The sequence below is a fragment of the Pempheris klunzingeri genome, chromosome 23 (assembly GCF_042242105.1).
Source record: "Pempheris klunzingeri isolate RE-2024b chromosome 23, fPemKlu1.hap1, whole genome shotgun sequence".
Lineage (NCBI taxonomy): Eukaryota > Metazoa > Chordata > Actinopteri > Acropomatiformes > Pempheridae > Pempheris > Pempheris klunzingeri.
In genome coordinates, this window is record NC_092034.1 from 919,144 (window position 1) to 936,116 (window position 16,973).

The 16,973-nt window shown below is 40.8% G+C and overlaps 2 protein-coding genes across 2 annotated transcripts in view; one reads left to right on the forward strand and one right to left on the reverse strand.

Moving 5' to 3' along the window:
* Positions 1–208, forward strand: part of LOC139223178 (calcium uniporter regulatory subunit MCUb, mitochondrial-like) — a 9,805-nt gene extending 9,597 nt beyond the window's left edge. The window contains exon 12 of the mRNA XM_070855150.1: positions 31–208. Within this exon, the coding sequence (XP_070711251.1) occupies positions 31–102 (72 nt within the window). The 3' untranslated portion in view covers positions 103–208. The remainder of the gene's footprint in view (positions 1–30) is intronic.
* A 254-nt stretch (positions 209–462) lies between these two features.
* On the reverse strand, positions 463–10,580 carry cfi (complement factor I). Its single transcript, XM_070855151.1, has 16 exons — positions 10,575–10,580; positions 8,952–9,097; positions 8,100–8,253; positions 7,103–7,166; positions 6,842–6,998; positions 6,484–6,677; positions 5,469–5,570; positions 5,244–5,381; positions 4,969–4,989; positions 4,179–4,321; positions 3,271–3,374; positions 2,486–2,590; positions 2,204–2,379; positions 1,043–1,144; positions 808–956; positions 463–531 (listed from the first exon to the last, which is right to left on the reverse strand). The coding sequence occupies exons 1-16, from the start codon at positions 10,578–10,580 to the stop codon at positions 463–465; spliced, it is 1,830 nt and encodes a 609-aa protein (XP_070711252.1).
* Positions 10,581–16,973: the final 6,393 nt, after the last annotated feature.

Below are 16,973 nucleotides of genomic sequence, written 5' to 3' on the forward strand. Positions count from 1 at the left end.
TGAAGTCACAGCAACGACGTGTGTGTGCAGGTGGAGAGTGATCTCAGGACGCTGAGGAGATCCATTCTGCTGCCGGTGGATCAGCCTCAGAAAACCACCTGAGTGTTCACTTCATTCTCTTTTGTCATTTTTGTACTTGTTGTTTCTGCTTCTTTCACGGCCGACTGCTTTTCTATTAAAGACACAATGAAATAAAAATCAGTTTTCCAAGATATTATCCTGCGTCGCTGCTTTATCTCTTTATTTGCTGGACAAACGTCAAAAAAATGTATTTTTAACTGATATATATCAAAATGCTGCACTTGACGTATACATACATGTATAATTAATAAATAAAGATTAGCCTCATGTCACTATTCAGTTTGCCCAGAAACAGGAAAATATATTTTACTGACAAATAACAGGATATTCGAAGTATTGTGATTTTTTTTTCTTTTTAAATTAAAATGTGTTTTTGTCGTATCAGGAGTTGAACTTGGTGACTGCAGGCCACCCGGTGTGAAGTCTGATCCACTCAAAGTAATGAGCAACCTGTCAGAGAGACAACACGTGAAACAAGATTAGAATAACATCAAATTATTTCAGAATTTATCACATTTAGACGACGTAATCTAATCTCATCATGGGGAAAACAAAAGTCACAAAACAGTAAAATGTAAAAACCTTCACACACACAACATCCATTCCTCTAAATGTTCTGACATTAAACAGCAACAGCACTTATTTTATTACTGCATCATTAAGGTACTGTGCATTAATTAGTACGACACCAGCACAAAGTAAACACTTAGTTTCCAGGAGTCTTACCTGTGTATAAACTCCAGGGAACCCAGGGTGACCACACCTTTCCCCCCAGCTGACGATGCCCCACAGGTAGGACACGCCCAGCTCATCCTGACAAACCAGAGGACCTCCACTGTCGCCCTGACAGGAGTCCACGCTGCCTTCCAGATCACCTGCACGCACACACACACACACACACCTGAACACCTGCACGATGTCTAGAAAGCAGCTTCTCTCAGTGAAAGACACAAACACCCACCTGCACACATCATCCCCGGCTTGAATCGACCTTTGTAGAATCTCTGGCAGTCGTCGATGAGGGACACGTTGGCCCAGAGCAGCACCTGAGCCGACCTGCCGTCTGTGGGCGGAGTCATCCACGTTTAAACACTCACGTTATGCTAATCCTGACGTCCTCAAGCTAAATAACAACATGCCTGAAAATATGTAGATTTCTGTGCATGAAACTGAATTAAAGGACAAAATAAATTTCAGAGCAGTTAAAAAACACCTCACACCACAAAATAACATGAATTTGACGGCTTTTCAATTATGATGAATAAAGAAATAGAATTTCTAGATTGACATGTAGGTGGGAGCAGGAATCAAAATAAGTCAAACTGTTTATTTTCTGGCTTATTTAAGACGAGTCTTTGGTGTGATTAGGTTTCGCTTCACATCTTCATAGTTGCTGAAGCCACAAGAGCACCTGCACTCATGTTTCCCTGAAATCCTGCCGGGCTCCTCTGGGTGGCGTTCTGGCTCTGGTCTGGTTTTGCTCCGTCCTCCAGGAGGCTTCATCTCCCATCAGGAGAGTTTCAGAGAGTTTCTCCTGCTGATCTCTCTGCTCAGGTTTAGCTGGTTTGTGCGTTAAACTGATGTTGGAGCTTCTAACAGGATCAAACAGGCCGCGTTTCTTCTTCTGCTGCTTTAAATGTGTTTCTAACAGGATCAAACAGGCCGCGTTTCTTCTTCTGCTGCTTTAAATGTGTTTCTAACAGGATCAAACAGGCTGCGTTTCTTCTTCTGCTGCTTTAAATGTGTCTCTAACAGGATCAAACAGGCCTCGTTTCTTCTTCTGCTGCTTTAAATGTGTTTCTTGGATGTACTTCCTGCTTTGTTGTGCTGCAGCTACAGACAGCAGCTAAAGTCACAGTCAGAGTGTTTCTCCATCCCAGATGAACCTCTGGTCGTCATGGTGTTAAAAACCCTCTGAGCGGCTGACCTCTGGCCTGGTGCCCCCCCCCATTAGAGAATAATACTGATGTGCTGCTGGAATATACCACTGACAGTCTGCAGGGGGGCTTTTATTTTGAAAAATTAGCGGATTCTCTTTGCCGTTTGCCTGTCTGACGTAGTATTTGAAGCGCTAACTACAGTGAGCGCCATCAGAACAGAAAGTGATGGAGCTGTAACACACCTGCGGTTCGTCCCCATCCAGAGATGCTGCAGGTGTGGTTGGGTTGAAACAGCTGCGTGGACCAGGGAACACAGACGGCGCTGACGGCCGGGTTGTCCTCCAAACATTTGTCTGTGAACGGAAGCTTCTCCAGCTGCAGCAGAGCGATGTCGTTCTCATAGCTGCTGGCGTTGTACCTGCAGGACGTCCAAGAAATCATCAGCTCATCTTTCATTTCCTCACTCGTCCTGTAACCAATCAGATGACGTCGTGCAATGATTGAGCGGACAGACGGATAAATACTTGGGGTGGATGCGAATGTCTTCAACGGGAACGATGTCAGTCGTGTCCTGAGCTCTCGACTTCTTCCAGAGAGAAAACTTCACCTTGAATGCAGATGGGTTGGGCCTGGTGAGGAGAGATGGGCAAAGACACTGCTACTGCGTTACCTCCATCGCACCGGGTAGTTTACCACCTCAAGGATGCCAGTTTGGCCACTTTCTGTTAGTTTGTTCATGTCTTTTAGAGTTAAGGGCCGTCCACACCGAGACAGATGACGTTTCGGTGCATTTATTGACCAGTAAGATTCACGAACTTCTTAAAAGATGAGAAGTGTTAAGAGAATCCAACGCTCTGAAAGAGTCAGCATCGATTTGATGGTATCAGAGACTCCATCAGCGCCAAAGGCCATTCGACAGGTAAAACGATGTGGAAATTTGGATGGATTTGATTGGATGATGTTCGCCAGTGTCGTTGCAGTTATAATAATTGTTGTGACTTCTGCATCCATACATTAACTATAGATATCGTGATCATTCTTGGTGTGGACGGCCCTTGATCTGCAGGAGTATTAGAGTTACGCTGTGACTGCTTCCAAAATACTGTTATTCTATGTTTTAATATTACAAGAGAAGAAAGCTGCGGTGATGAAAACCATCTGTTTCAGCAGCACTCTGAAACAGATGGACACACTTTGGTCTCTTATTTTCACAAGGGTCATTTTATCTTCAGGCCAGTACGGCACAACCACTACTTTTCTACCAGTACATCTCCATCATCACGTCCTCGGACTCAAACACTCGTCCCACCTGACGCAGTGAGCAGCCGTGAGGACCCAGCATCCTCCGATATAAGCTCCTCCACAGTCGATCTTCCTGTTCTCCTCCAGAGCAATCTGCCACTGGATCTGAGTCTGCAGGACAGGAACAGCTTTCATTTCAAACCACGACACAAATAAATGCTACGTTATGTAAACAACAACAAAAAACATTTTTCATTCTCATTTCACGTTTTCTTCACTTGGAGATTTGGAGGAGCCGAAGATTTCAACGTTTTTGGAAGGATTCGCACAAACTGGGACTACTGGGTGAAGGTGTTAGAGACACTGTGGAGAGTTTGCACTGTGAAACTGTTACAATCCAGCAGTTGGCAGTAATGCAGCGTCTATGGATGCCAACCGCCATAAATCTCAAAAGAAGAAGAATAACATTTCAAACTTCAAATACTCTTTCAAACTCTACAAATAGTAGAAGGAATCACATCTAACGGGGATGGGAAGCAAAGGGGCTGCTGGGAAATGTGGTAGTTTGTTTTGTTTTTGGAACATGAGTGTTTACATGAGCAACATTACATGAGATGAGAGTTATGTGAGTTCACAGTCATATTATAACATTATAAGCTGGTGGTTTACCAATGTTTTCTGTGATTGCGCCTTTGGACAGCTGAAAAAACTGAGTTCAGTTTGGGAACCACTGCGGTAATGACAGCCACACAGGTCATCCAGAAAATTGGAAGATCAGTGGTTCAAAGTGCCAAAGTGTCCTTGGTGAACCTGAATTCAGTGTGTGCCTGTGTGAATGATTAGTTTCCTCCTGATGTGAATAAACCAATGAAGGGTGATGAATGTCGTGTTAAAACACTTTGAGCGTACAGTTCAAGTCCAGTCCATTTACCATTTACCATTACAGACGAACGTGTAACCGTAACTGTAACTGACCGGGTTTGCTGGGACTCCCCCCACCACTCGTTTGACTCGGTGTCCCCTCCCTCTGTCCTCCACTTCCACGTCGTCCACCGTGGTAGCATTGGGAATCCCACAGTACAATTTGGACTCCAAATACTCCCTGTTGGCCTTCATTTCTGAACACACAAGCACAGAGTTGCTGAAATTCGTGTCCAGCTCTGATGGTTTGGTGGTTTTGGTGACACGTGGGCTGTAACCTGACCAGGTGATCTGGTGATTCATGGCCTGACTAAGTAACTGCAACAATGCAGGCACCAATGCATTACAAGGCCAAAAGTATGTGACCATCAGTGTCATATATATATATATATATACACATGTATATCCTTTATTTAACCAGGTAAAAAGTCTCATTGAGATTAAAATCTCTTCTCCAAAAGACGCCTGGCCAACAGTGCAGCATACTGTCCTGTTAATATGAACCACATCATGTACAATTTCTATAACTATAACTATTAGGCGATGACACAATCACAAGGACTAAAACTATGATTTTTCTGATCCTTTAAAAGTGACTTAAATTCCCAACAGCTCTGACAGTTTCAGCTCCGTTTTGTTTTTCCTAATTCAGGTCTTTCTCTGGGGACCAACATCTGCAGGATATTATGAGAGGGATATTATTTTGGTTTTTACACATGTACTGTATGTGCAGGAGACTGCTAGAAGAACAATATCACATGTGTGCTGTGACATTAAGATTTCCCATCATTGCAAATGAAGACAAGTAATAAGTGGACAAGACACTGTCATTGAGGCTACTTACCTTTTATGGGAGAAACATAGTCTGAAATAAAGAAAAAAAAAACAAATGTCATCATCATCAAAACAAAACATGAAGGGTTCAACCCACTGATGTTTACACTTCAGGTCACCAGCATACCATAGTTTTGGAGTGCCCGGTGCGTATCCGATGGCACTGTGGAAAATAAAATCACGTTACAAAATGCAAGATGGAAATATTGTACAAAGAACAGAAATCCTTTGAATTTCCAACACTGAATGAAAGTAAATGCTGTTTGGATAATCTGAGTTAGGAACATCCGTGTATCTCACTTTTTTCAGATGTGGATTTCTTCGATTCATCTTCGCCATCCAGACAGTCCATCTGTCCGTCACGGACCGCGTCCTTATGCACGCACACACCTGTCTTGCAGAGGAAAGCACCTTTCCGGCAGTCTGACAAACACATAATTCACACGGTGAAAGACGGGACATGCAGGGTTATCAGGCCCATCAATCATTGTGTGTGTGTGTGTGGTTTACCTTTGCAACACATCTCGTCACTGCGGTCGCCACAGTCGTCGACTCCGTCACAAGTCTGGTTCAGGGAAACACACTTTGTGTTTGCACAAGTGAAGCCACACTCTGAAACAAACAATCACAGTGGAGGGGTTTTATGGGTCCAGGTGAACCTCAGGTCCCAGGTGGTAGGTTATGGTTACTTACAGGCACTCAGGCCAGCTTTGGCTCACTGTTGGCTCTGAGGATACCTGGGCTGATTCTGGCTCCTGTGGCATAAGCTGACATGAATTCTAAGTGGCTTGGCAAACACTAGTGTGGATTCATTCATAGCTTTCCATCCATCACCACAAGGATGTTAAATGTCCCCACCCAAAAGAGTGGCTTACTCTTGTACTGAAAAATTAGGGGTTGTGGGACTTATTGATCTTCTCCACATTCTGTATCTTCTGTGAATCTAAAAAAAGGGTTGTAGGATATCATCATATTTGGGAGCCATTTGTCTCCTGTACACCTGTGAGACACTTTTGGCTTTAGATCCATCCAATCAGCCAATCAGCCAATCACAGGGCTGACACACAGAGACACACAACCACTCACACTCACACCTACAGGCAATTTAGAGTCAACAATTAACCTGCATGTCTTTGGACAGTGGGAGGATGCCGGAGAACCGGAGAGAACCCATGCAAGCGGGGAGAACATGCAAACTCCACATAGAAACGCACCAGCTGGCCAGCAGGGCTGAACCAGGAGCCTCCTTACAGCCCACAGTTTGGGACATTCATGGACAAGAAATCAAGGCACAGCAGATGCCTGGACAGCGTCCGGTTTGGTTTGGGTAGCAGCTCCTTTATGTGCTGATAATTGATTGATTAATTGATTTAATTGGACGTAGACCTCCAGTGTGGTCAGGGTGAAGACAAACACCTTTAAGACCAAGACCATGTTTATCTCCAGATAAAAGGTGAAAGGGAGAATGATTTAAGGTATTAAGATGCCAGTAGAAAAGAATAGAGTAGAATCGCTATATACTGACCTTTGGGTGTTTGCTCATAACAGTTCACCGTAGCAACCATCCTGTTGCCAATCCTGATGCTGTCGTAGATTACACACTCGGCGAGGGACGACTCGTAGCCTTGGCAGCGGACGCTAACGCAGCTGCCTGGTGGCCTCTTGTCGCGGTCGGTTGTCAGGAGTTTGTAGGGAATGTGATCAGCAGTCGCTGCACCACTGAGCGCACACACACATCGTAGGGACTCTTTAATATGTAGCGTGACAGCTAACGTTGGCTAAAGCTGGATGTTAATACAACTTTTAGGGGTCTACTTTTGGGCATGCTCTTGATACACTATGCATATTGTAAACATGTATTATATTCGTGTGTATCCTCTCACAGTGGATGCCCATGGTCCTTGCAGGCAACGTTAGCAGCTGCCATGTTCCAAATCTTCCAACACACCAGGAACTCCCCCCCGCCGGAAGAGTCAGGGATGAAGACCTTGACCACTCCTGTGTCCGGATCTATCGAGCTACTGAACTTTGGGTAGCTCACTGTGGCGAGAGAGGGGTAAAGGTGACATTCACTACAAGTAAGAACATACCAGTGATAGTAAAAATACTACAAGGCTCTGAACATAGTATGTGTGAACGCAAACCTTCACAGTTTTCCCCAAAGTGGGACATGGCGGGTTTGTTGGTGCGACACGTGAGAGCCATCGCCTAGAAAACAGATTGAGAAGAATGAAAATTTGGTGCATTAATGGTTAATGGCTGTCCAAAACCAGCTGTATTTAAAAATGTAGTCTCTGTTTAGTTTAATATCTTTTAAAAATTCAGTAGATCCACACACCGTATATCAGTAATCTACCAGGGAAGCGAACTTGGCCATATCTGATTGGCCTCCGCAGAGACTTGGTTAAACTTTTTTGTGTTTTTTTGCCTTTGCATTGACTGAGTGATCCCATTGAAACCATTGAGGAAGCTGTGTTTTTGTGACCAAATTTTGTATTTTGATGGGTCTGAGTAATTTTCCATGTTACTGTTTTTTTTGGTAATGAAGATTTGTAGATTATTAATCATGTCATAATCAAATATTTATTAAATAGAGGACGGTAGCAGCTTTAATTTTAGTCAACTTTTCACTTCCAAGCTACAGACATGCGGTAGGTGACATGAAACCTTTGTCAGGAGGTCAGGTGTGGTTGTTGTTTTAATTAAAGCATTGTAAATTCCTTCACTCTATTTCTCATTTCAGAGACTGATTTGCTGCCTCATATCTATTAAAATGCCTCTGATTCAAGAGATATAAGATGGAGACTCAGTAGGTCCAACATTTTTCAGAAATACCGAAAAATACATATCTATAACAGATTTCTAATTTATTCCAATTCCTGTCTAGCTGTCGTTTGCCGACGTAAACGTACGTTTATCCTTTATTTTGATAATGTTCATTCTATTATTTCATATTGTTACTATTATTATTTTGTATATTAATATGGTAAAAGACTGCGAGTAACTTTGTAGGAATTCTTTGTTCTCAGAAGGACCAGATATGATGCCATGAGCCTGACAGCGATATGAACTCTTGTTTTTGTACTCATGTTTTGCTCGGGTGATGGGAACGTAGGCCTGGCCACCCTTTTAATGAGTTACCTGGCAGTAGGAGCGGTAGTTTCTACTGTCCTGTCCACAAACTGGGGTCACATTCTCAGTGGGACACAGATAGGGCGGTTTACAGGAGCACTGTCCTTGAACGCAACGTTCCCATGGGGCACAAAACACCAGGTCACACGATGCACGAGTAAACCTAATGAATGTTGAAGGACAGATCATGAAAATAGCTGACACAGATTAATCTCACATTATGTATACGCATATTACAGTGAATCATCTTTGAGGTCTTTTGATTAAGTAGGAATTTAGCCTGGTTCCAGACCTCCGAATCACTCTGATTAAAGGAATTAAAAAGATTCGCCTGCAAATTTTCATACTCTTTTTCATGCATTCCACCAAAAACTAAATATTACTACAAGAGGTGCTGAAGAAGAACGTAGAGCTGCAAAAGAAGGAAGTGTGTGTGCGTTTGGTCTTAAATGACCTTAAAAATGGACGGGAGGAACATCAACTTCCTGCGTCAGAGCCAGAAAAAGTGCCACAAAAATGTTGATGGATGAATAAAGTCACTAGAAAAGATGCATCGTTTGCTATTGTTCGGTAATCTGAGACTGAATGATATGAAACAGGAAGTGGGATTATTATCATAGAGACAAACAGCTCTCAAGGAGAAAGAGTTCCCCGTGGAGTGAACAGTAGTATCTTTAAAAACAGAAGCGAAATTCATCGTCAGATTGTACTGAACAGAAACCTGTTCTCTCTTTGTCCAATTTAGTGTTTATGTCGAATCAGGCAGCGTAAATGTTCATTACTGATGAACCCATCGCTTCAGTAGTTGAGAAAGTATGTGAGGTGCAAAATATAACAAAGGAATCATCAAAATACACTTACCCCTTTTCCAGACACTCAGGTGTACCCAGGAATGGGTCTCTCTCAGGTGCTTGAGGGGTGGTGGGGGCAGGGCTGGTGACCAGAGGGGTAGGGGGTTGGGTTGGTGGTTCCTCTGGGGTCTTTGGATTATGTGAGGTGTGTTGATACTGTGGATTATGTGAGGTGTGTGGATACTGTGGATTATGTGAGGTGTGTGGATTATGTGAGGTGTGTTGATACTGTGGATTATGTGAGGTGTGTTGATACTGTGGATTATGTGAGGTGGGTGGATTATGTGGATTATGTGAGGTGTGTGGATTATGTGAGGTGTGTTGATACTGTGGATTATGTGAGGTGTGTGGATACTGTGGATTATGTGAGGTGTGTTGATACTGTGGATTATGTGAGGTGTGTTGATACTGTGGATTATGTGAGGTGGGTGGATTATGTGGATTATGTGAGGTGTGTGGATACTGTGGATTATGTGAGGTGTGTTGATACTGTGGATTATGTGAGGTGTGTTGATACTGTGGATTATGTGAGGTGGGTGGATTATGTGGATTATGTGAGGTGTGTGGATTATGTGAGGTGTGTTGATACTGTGGATTATGTGAGATTGGTGGGAACTGTGGTTTCTGATGGATCTGCTCCAGTGTGGGTGATCGATCCTCAGAATCTGCTGAACTCCACTGCAGGATCAATTAAAATGCAGCACAGATACAAATCAATAGAAGAGGCTGTATACTGTTAAAGCATTACACAGATGATACACAACTTTATACCTCTGTAAAAGTACAAGCTCTTGTTGCTTGTTAAATTCAGGGGTAGTTTAGAGATAATGACTTTTCTAACAGAATAATACAATGGCAGTATTTATTCATTTTGTTTATTGAATGTGTCATTTAGGCGTGCAATATTAACCCATGCTATTGATTTGGTGTCTTGAGCTTAAAGAAATTCCATTTTTTACTGAAACCCTTTGATAACGACAAACATGGAATGACACTGAAATGCACACACTGAATACACTGAAGCTAAAATGGGTACAGCTCTGGTTTGCTTTTAGCAGCATTTCACCTCTGTTGTAAAAGATTTTAAATCTGAAATTAATTTGATCTCAGTTGGTTAATGTGTTCCATAGTTGAAAACAGAAAACTAACCAAATTTACATCTACCTAATTTCTACATAAATTATGATTTGATTGACATTTGAATTGAATTTATGATTTAAGACAAATAAATACAAGATGAAATAGATAGTATTAGTGAAATAATGAAGAAGTTAAAAGTTGTGGATACATGTTCAGCTTCTCCAAGTGCTAGCAGTGCACATGTGACCAAACTGATTTAAAGTTCAGTTGTATGAGGAAACCGTCGTAACAATATCCACTTTTATGTAATAGAGTTTGTTAAATAACATCTAGTTTCAGTTCAAATGAGGACATCTTGAGCAAGACGAGTGGTGTGGCTGATGGGGTACATTAGTTCACTGCTGCCACACTACAGTGATTCTTACATTACAAGTACTGTAATATGATGCACTAACTATACTCCTTTGTTATCATGCTCTGCTATACAGTGGTATAGTTTACCATATTCAAAAGACCCAACTACAACCATACAATACAACACTATTCTTCATACCATCATTGTCAAACAGCAAACAGAAAAACATGGTGGGAAAGGTGCCCCCAATACAGAAGAACAAAGTTTAAGATAAGTTTAAAAACAGCACAAGTTAACTCACTGAGTGACTGACGAGAAGAAACAGCAAGAGCAGAGACACTCTGAGGGATCTCATCCTGGTTTCCTCCACAATTTAGCGTCTCTCAGAAATGTTTTCCTCTTCTTCTTTCTGTGCTCAAAACTGTTGACAAAAGGTCTTACGAGTGAAGACACAGCTGCAGAAACAGAGAGAGAGAGGCTGACAGTCTGATATCTCTTCTGTCCACTGATGATGCCACAATCAATCATTAGCTTGTCTTGTCAATCTGGACAAACATACACAAACAAACATGCACACACCTCAGACTCCAGATTGATTATGCTGACTGATGATGTGCTGTCAAATAAAGGTCAACAAAGAGCTGGTTGGGGGTAGACGTGCATGCAGGAAACGTAGATTCCAGTAACGACACAAACACAAATATGGTTGTTCAGTGCTGAAGGTCGTGGTTTGAACCCGATCTGGCCGGCTCTTTTTGTTTCCTTCTGTAGTCCAGAAAAATGATGTGGTTTATTGGAACACTTTGATAGAGTGAAAAACAAACATTAAGGGTATTAGAATTACTGTTTTTTTTCCCCCCAATGGAGTCTGGTGGATTTAATGAGAGCTATATAACATCTGATGTTTGACTTGAAGTGTTAAACTGACCAGTTGATGGAGGCAGCAGCAGAGCAGCAGCTCCTGTGTCCTGTTCTCTAAAATCCCTGTTTTAGTAAATGTAGTCTGGTGTGTGTGCAGAGAGCGATAGAACGGCTGTTTGTGGTTAAACCAAATGCAGAAACTGGTAATGCCTATGCATGCCGGGACAGACACCCCTGTACAGAACAAATGCATGGATGTACAAATAAGTTAATGTTCAACATTGTCTAAATAAAAGAGCGTTTCAAAATCACTGTTTACTTTGAGACAGTCAGACTTTGAGGCTTTGGTGCTGCTCACACAGGCAACTTAGCATAAAGCATAAATCTGGTGATATTCTTCATGCTTCTTCATCAAACCGCCAATGACTGTATCTGCTAACTAAATAACTGATATACGTTCTTCTTCTTTGCCATGCAGCTCCATTCAAAACCCAATAAGGCACAATGGCATGTCAGGATTTAAAAAGCATTACAGAGCTGGAGGGAGGGAAGTAATCTTCAATTTTCAAGGTTAAAGTTGTTAATTCATGAGATAACGGTAAATTCACGAGATAAAAGTCACAAAGTTACAAGTAAAACTGAGAAAAATGTTTGATGGATGTAATAATGGAAGAAAACTACGACTCCCATGATGCTTTTCAGCAAGAAATGTGTGCTGCTAACAGCAAGCAGCAGCTCAAGATTACCCTTTGTAAAACAGCTAAATTCAGAACATTTTGGATGAAATCAGCAATAATGCCGACAAGTTTTCTCCTTTCCCTTTTTCCTTTAATCTCCATAGCATGTTGTGGTACTCAGAACCATCTATGATGCCAAACTTCTGGAAAAGAAACATGCATTGAAAACACAGTCCACAGTAATGTAAAATATATACTATCTGTGTTTAAAAGGCTGAACCATGCAAAACTACTGGGAAACCAAGCACCTGATTCCAGTAACACAAATCAAAGTCAGGAATTTCATCACACAATTACAAATATATGTTAAAGTTAATGTTCAACATTATGTCAAGAGAGCAGAGTTTCCAGACCCCTGTGCTCTTTGCTGCCGAAATGGGTCAGTGATTTGTTGCTTATCATAAACAGGTCGCACAAATCCCAAACATTTGAACACGTAAAACCAACATGGACTGTAAGTAAAACAAAGCTTACATTTTTCTGCTCTGGCAGCCAGAAACCCAGACTGATAAGAGAGACAGAAACAAAGGATGAACTGGTGTTTAAGCTCAGATGAATTTATTTGGTTCTGAGACTTCATGTTGACTCAAATTCAGACAATAAAATGCTAATGAATCAAAACCAAACCTGCCTGGAAACGGTTATTGGTCAAATATGAAATTTTGAGATTTTCATTTAACCTGAAACAAAAATGTTGTTGCTTGAATTGCTTGAATCAAGTTGTTACAACCAGTTCTGTAAATAGATGAAGGCATAATTTCAACATTTAATCGCAACGTTAACCAACAACAGAGTTCCCAAAATTGTTGACTCAGAACACTCCTGACCGACTGATGAGTCAGAATCATATGTCTCTTTGCAGATGATCAATTCTTATACCAGCGTAAAATGTTCAAGGGCAGATGGGATAGACATAAATATGAATACATAAAAACACGTTTTTCATGTGTTTTTACTATTTTAGAAGCCAGTTTGATGTTTGTAGCCTTTTCAAACACTGTTAACTGAGAACAACATATGAAAAGATTATCACGTTACGATTATCAGTAATAAAAAAAAATTTTTCTTTGGGAGTAAAGCCTTTATGTTTTGTCCTGAGTGTTTGGAAGGAAAAATAATTCAATAATAAAGCTAATTAGACATTCAATAGGGAAATTATGGTTCGTGATTATCATACAAAGGTATTATTAAGGTATCATTATATTAAGTTTTTAGAGAAAATCTTCGTTATTTGGAAGCAAAAAATACAAATATAGACTATAGGAATAGATTGAGGGGAAATAAGTGCAGCACTTCTCAAAACTTTAAGTCCGCAAATGCCGGATCGGCCCTTTAAATATGTATAAATCCCACCATGGGAACAACAAGACAAATGACAAGTGATACTGCGTTTGTGCTCATTATGACATGAACACAAGGCCGAAGAATTAACAAGTAAAAGCTTAAGTCTGACACACACAGAGACACATAAACATACTAACAGTCGTGAGAAAAGAAAAATGCTGTATCACTCAAAACTGACAATTTGTAATCTATTTTCTTTTTATTGCACCACGTGGATCATCATCATCATCTGTAACCGTAAAGCCTGTAATATTGGGTCATATCCCTTCCTGCTATACAGTAACGTCTCATATTAGAAAAAAAGAGATCAAACATAATGAAGAATAACATGCCATGCAAATCCTATAGAAAACACTATTAAGTATTACAGTTTTGCACAGAGAGACACACAGAGGCACTGACATGAAACACATGGACCAAAGCCTTCTATGAAGAAAGGTTGTGACAATGAAAGGTGGCATCCAATTGGCTCTTTATAATAATTAACGTAATAAAAACTTTGATGTGGATCAGTCACATCGAGCTGAAAGGCCATTTAACAACACGCACAGATCGTCTATCAGACTATCTGGATAAAAAAAATGACCCATTCGCTGCAGAATAAAACAGATCTTTAACACATTTCTTGAGGTATGAATCTCGTCTGGATTCAAACTATGTGAACATTATTCTATCTTCAGTGATGTTACACTTTCAGACACAATCACAGTTTATATTATATATATTTCACAATAGAAAAGTGAGGATTTCCTGCTGCCATCTTTTAGTGGATTTCTACAAAATGGGTTAAATGTTTTTACTGTTCAGGGAGCAGAATATGTTTTATGCCGATTGGACCAAAGAGTCCAGTCTGAGGATTTTGAAAATACTTTCAAAACTGTGATTATTTAATATTAATATTATTTCTGAGAGATTTTAAAAAGATTTGTCTATTAGGTCTGTGATTTGAACTTAAAGCTAATACATGAGAGCATTATGCACACATGAGCGTACACTGAGGTGAGTGATTGTTAGCATTGAGGAATATCTTATGCTAGTTGGCATAATACAGGCAACATGCTAACACTGCGCCGCTAAAACACCACGCTCTGTTAAATATCAATAACAAGTACCTGCAATTATTACATGGCTTTGGTGAATTCTTGATTCTAATTGGTCAATTACAGCATTACAGAGTTATTTCTGCATAACAGACCACTGCTATGGATGCAGTTCTGATAGTGGAACCAAAACAATTATTTTTAAATCAATAAAATCTCTTTTAAGTCAGTATTTTCAGTACGAAGCCGTAAGATAAACAGGATAATAAAACGAGTGGTGGTCCAATAATGACCGGCTCGCTGTACATTATCAGGCAAACTGATTCCTTTCACTACATTTTGATAAATTATCTATAATAATCACTGGGCTAAACTTTATATTAGCAACATTAGCCAAACAGCGGGCAGTTTCCTAGCGTTAGCATTAGCTCAGCCATCTTTTGTTAGCACAGGCCACCATACGGACTTCATTTGTTGCCACAACTCTCTTAGATAGAGGGCTCTGGTGTTTTATTATTAGTATTATTATTATTTAAGTAAGATTTTTATTCCAACAAGCTCCTGAATGTGAGTGAGTTTACTGCACTTGGCGTATTAAATTGCTGGGAAGTAAAGTTTCATATCACACAAACACGTGAAGAAAATTACACCCAAACACTCAAATAGGCACAAAATATACACACACAACAAAAGGACACACATCATTTGGTCTTTAGGTTGATACATTCGTTATAGGGAGAAGGCTAATTTTTACCACGGTTGCATCTATTCAAGTAGGACAAAACTCCAGGTTCACTGGAGTCCACTGGAAACGTGCGTCCTTCACAACGACATTAATAAATGGAAGCAAAGATGCAACTAAGTCGACCCTGCTGCTGTTTCTGGAACTACCAGAACTCCTGTTTTATCATATGTGTCAGCTAATGTGCCTTTTTAGTAAATATTCACGGTGTTAATATATCATATACATAACAGTAACAGTATCAAACTACTTGAAGCCAAATGTTTAATATTCACGGCGTTGATTGGAGATTATAGATTGTGCTTTTTTTTTAATTTATTTATCAGAACATAAATAGATGCTAAACTAACTTCATGTATGTTGTTCTACATAACTTAATATATATATATTTGAATAAAACTTTATATAATAATAAAAAAAACAGGCCATCTGCCGTCACTTATCAGTTTATAGCCACAGACCAACTGTCTACGACAATTAGAGGCTCAAAACCAAACGACGAGTACTGAGACGAACCTAAAGCCTTCAGTCTTTTCAGCATTTTGTCAGCAGATGGATGAGGAAACATTGAGCAAAAGTAGTTTTAGTCTTGCAGACGTTCCTCAGAGGCAGAGCTACTCCGTATGTTTCTTTTAGCCAGTAAGGAATGACATTAGTTTGGCCAAGTCAGTTTACCTGCAGCTCATTGTGAAACAGGCTGCAAACATGTTACTGTCCACTTGGTTGCAAACCTGAAACATCATCTGACATATGATCACTTTATAAAATACATGTGAAGAGACAGCGTGATCTTCCCAGTGGACTCGTGTTTGTGTCTCTGTTTTTGGTCTCCACCACCCACTGAGAGAAATATCTGCTCCTTAAGCTGCTAACTGCTAAAGAGCCTAAAGGCCTGAACGTGACAGCATTCAAAACAGCTTCAATCTTTTCATTTCAGCAGATTCACTCATGGGCGACGTAACCGCTCCCCAAAGTGAAACCAAAACATCGCCCCCTGGTGGCCGACTGCAGTATCGGTCATAAACCCTCCATGTTAGTGGATGGGCTCATTTTTCCCACAGATGGTTTCTGTCATTCTAGGTAGTTGTTATTGCGGTGATGTTTGTTCAGGTGTTTATGTTATGTGGGCGACTGTGCAGACCCTGACTCCACATGACGCCACCAACACAAGATGGCGGCGGCCGTGTCCGTGATATTTTTGTACAGTGGCAGGAAGTGGAGACACGTTGTCCACTTATATGCACAATCAGAGGTTTAGTTCAGTTCCCAAACTAAAAAACTGCCACCTACATGCAACTTGTGCACTGACAGCTTAATGGCAGATTGGTGTATTATTATGCTAATAGCAGCCACTGCAGCCTGCAGGCGTCTGCTCAGATAAATTCTTTCTAACTCAATCCGTCGTGACGCACAGCTCCCTCTGGAGACACTGCAGGCATTTAAGTTACAATCTGAAGTTGAAAAACTCGACTCTGTGGAAGCTGGACAGCCCCGGAAAGAGATAATTACTGCATGAAAAGCTGCTCTGCCTCCGAGAAATAAAAAGACCTGAAACTACAGATGAAAGTACAGACCGTTAAACATGGACACACACTGACTGACAGCACAAATCATCTTATATTGCTGCTAAATGTGTGCGTTTACAGCCGGTGTGTGTGTGTGTGTGTGTGTTTGTCTGTATTTTCAATGTGCATATTGCCCAGTATGAGCAAGCTTGGAGTGTGTGTGAGTGTACTGAGTGTGTGTCGGTGTACATAAGCCACGGTTGGTGAGAAGGCTGTGATTGCGTGTGCACATGTGGCATGATGCATTATTAGGAAATCAAAAAGGCAAAGTAAAGTAAATATAGAGCATATATATATATATATATACA

Bases quoted from the DNA above. Each gene is read 5' to 3' on its own strand.
- cfi (XM_070855151.1), bottom strand. The intron at 8,254-8,951 runs GTAAGTGTATTT...AACATTCATTAG, and splicing joins CCTGAGTGTCTGGAAAAGGG to GTTTACTCGTGCATCGTGTG. The intron at 6,999-7,102 runs GTTTGCGTTCAC...CTCTCGCCACAG, and splicing joins CTTTGGGGAAAACTGTGAAG to TGAGCTACCCAAAGTTCAGT.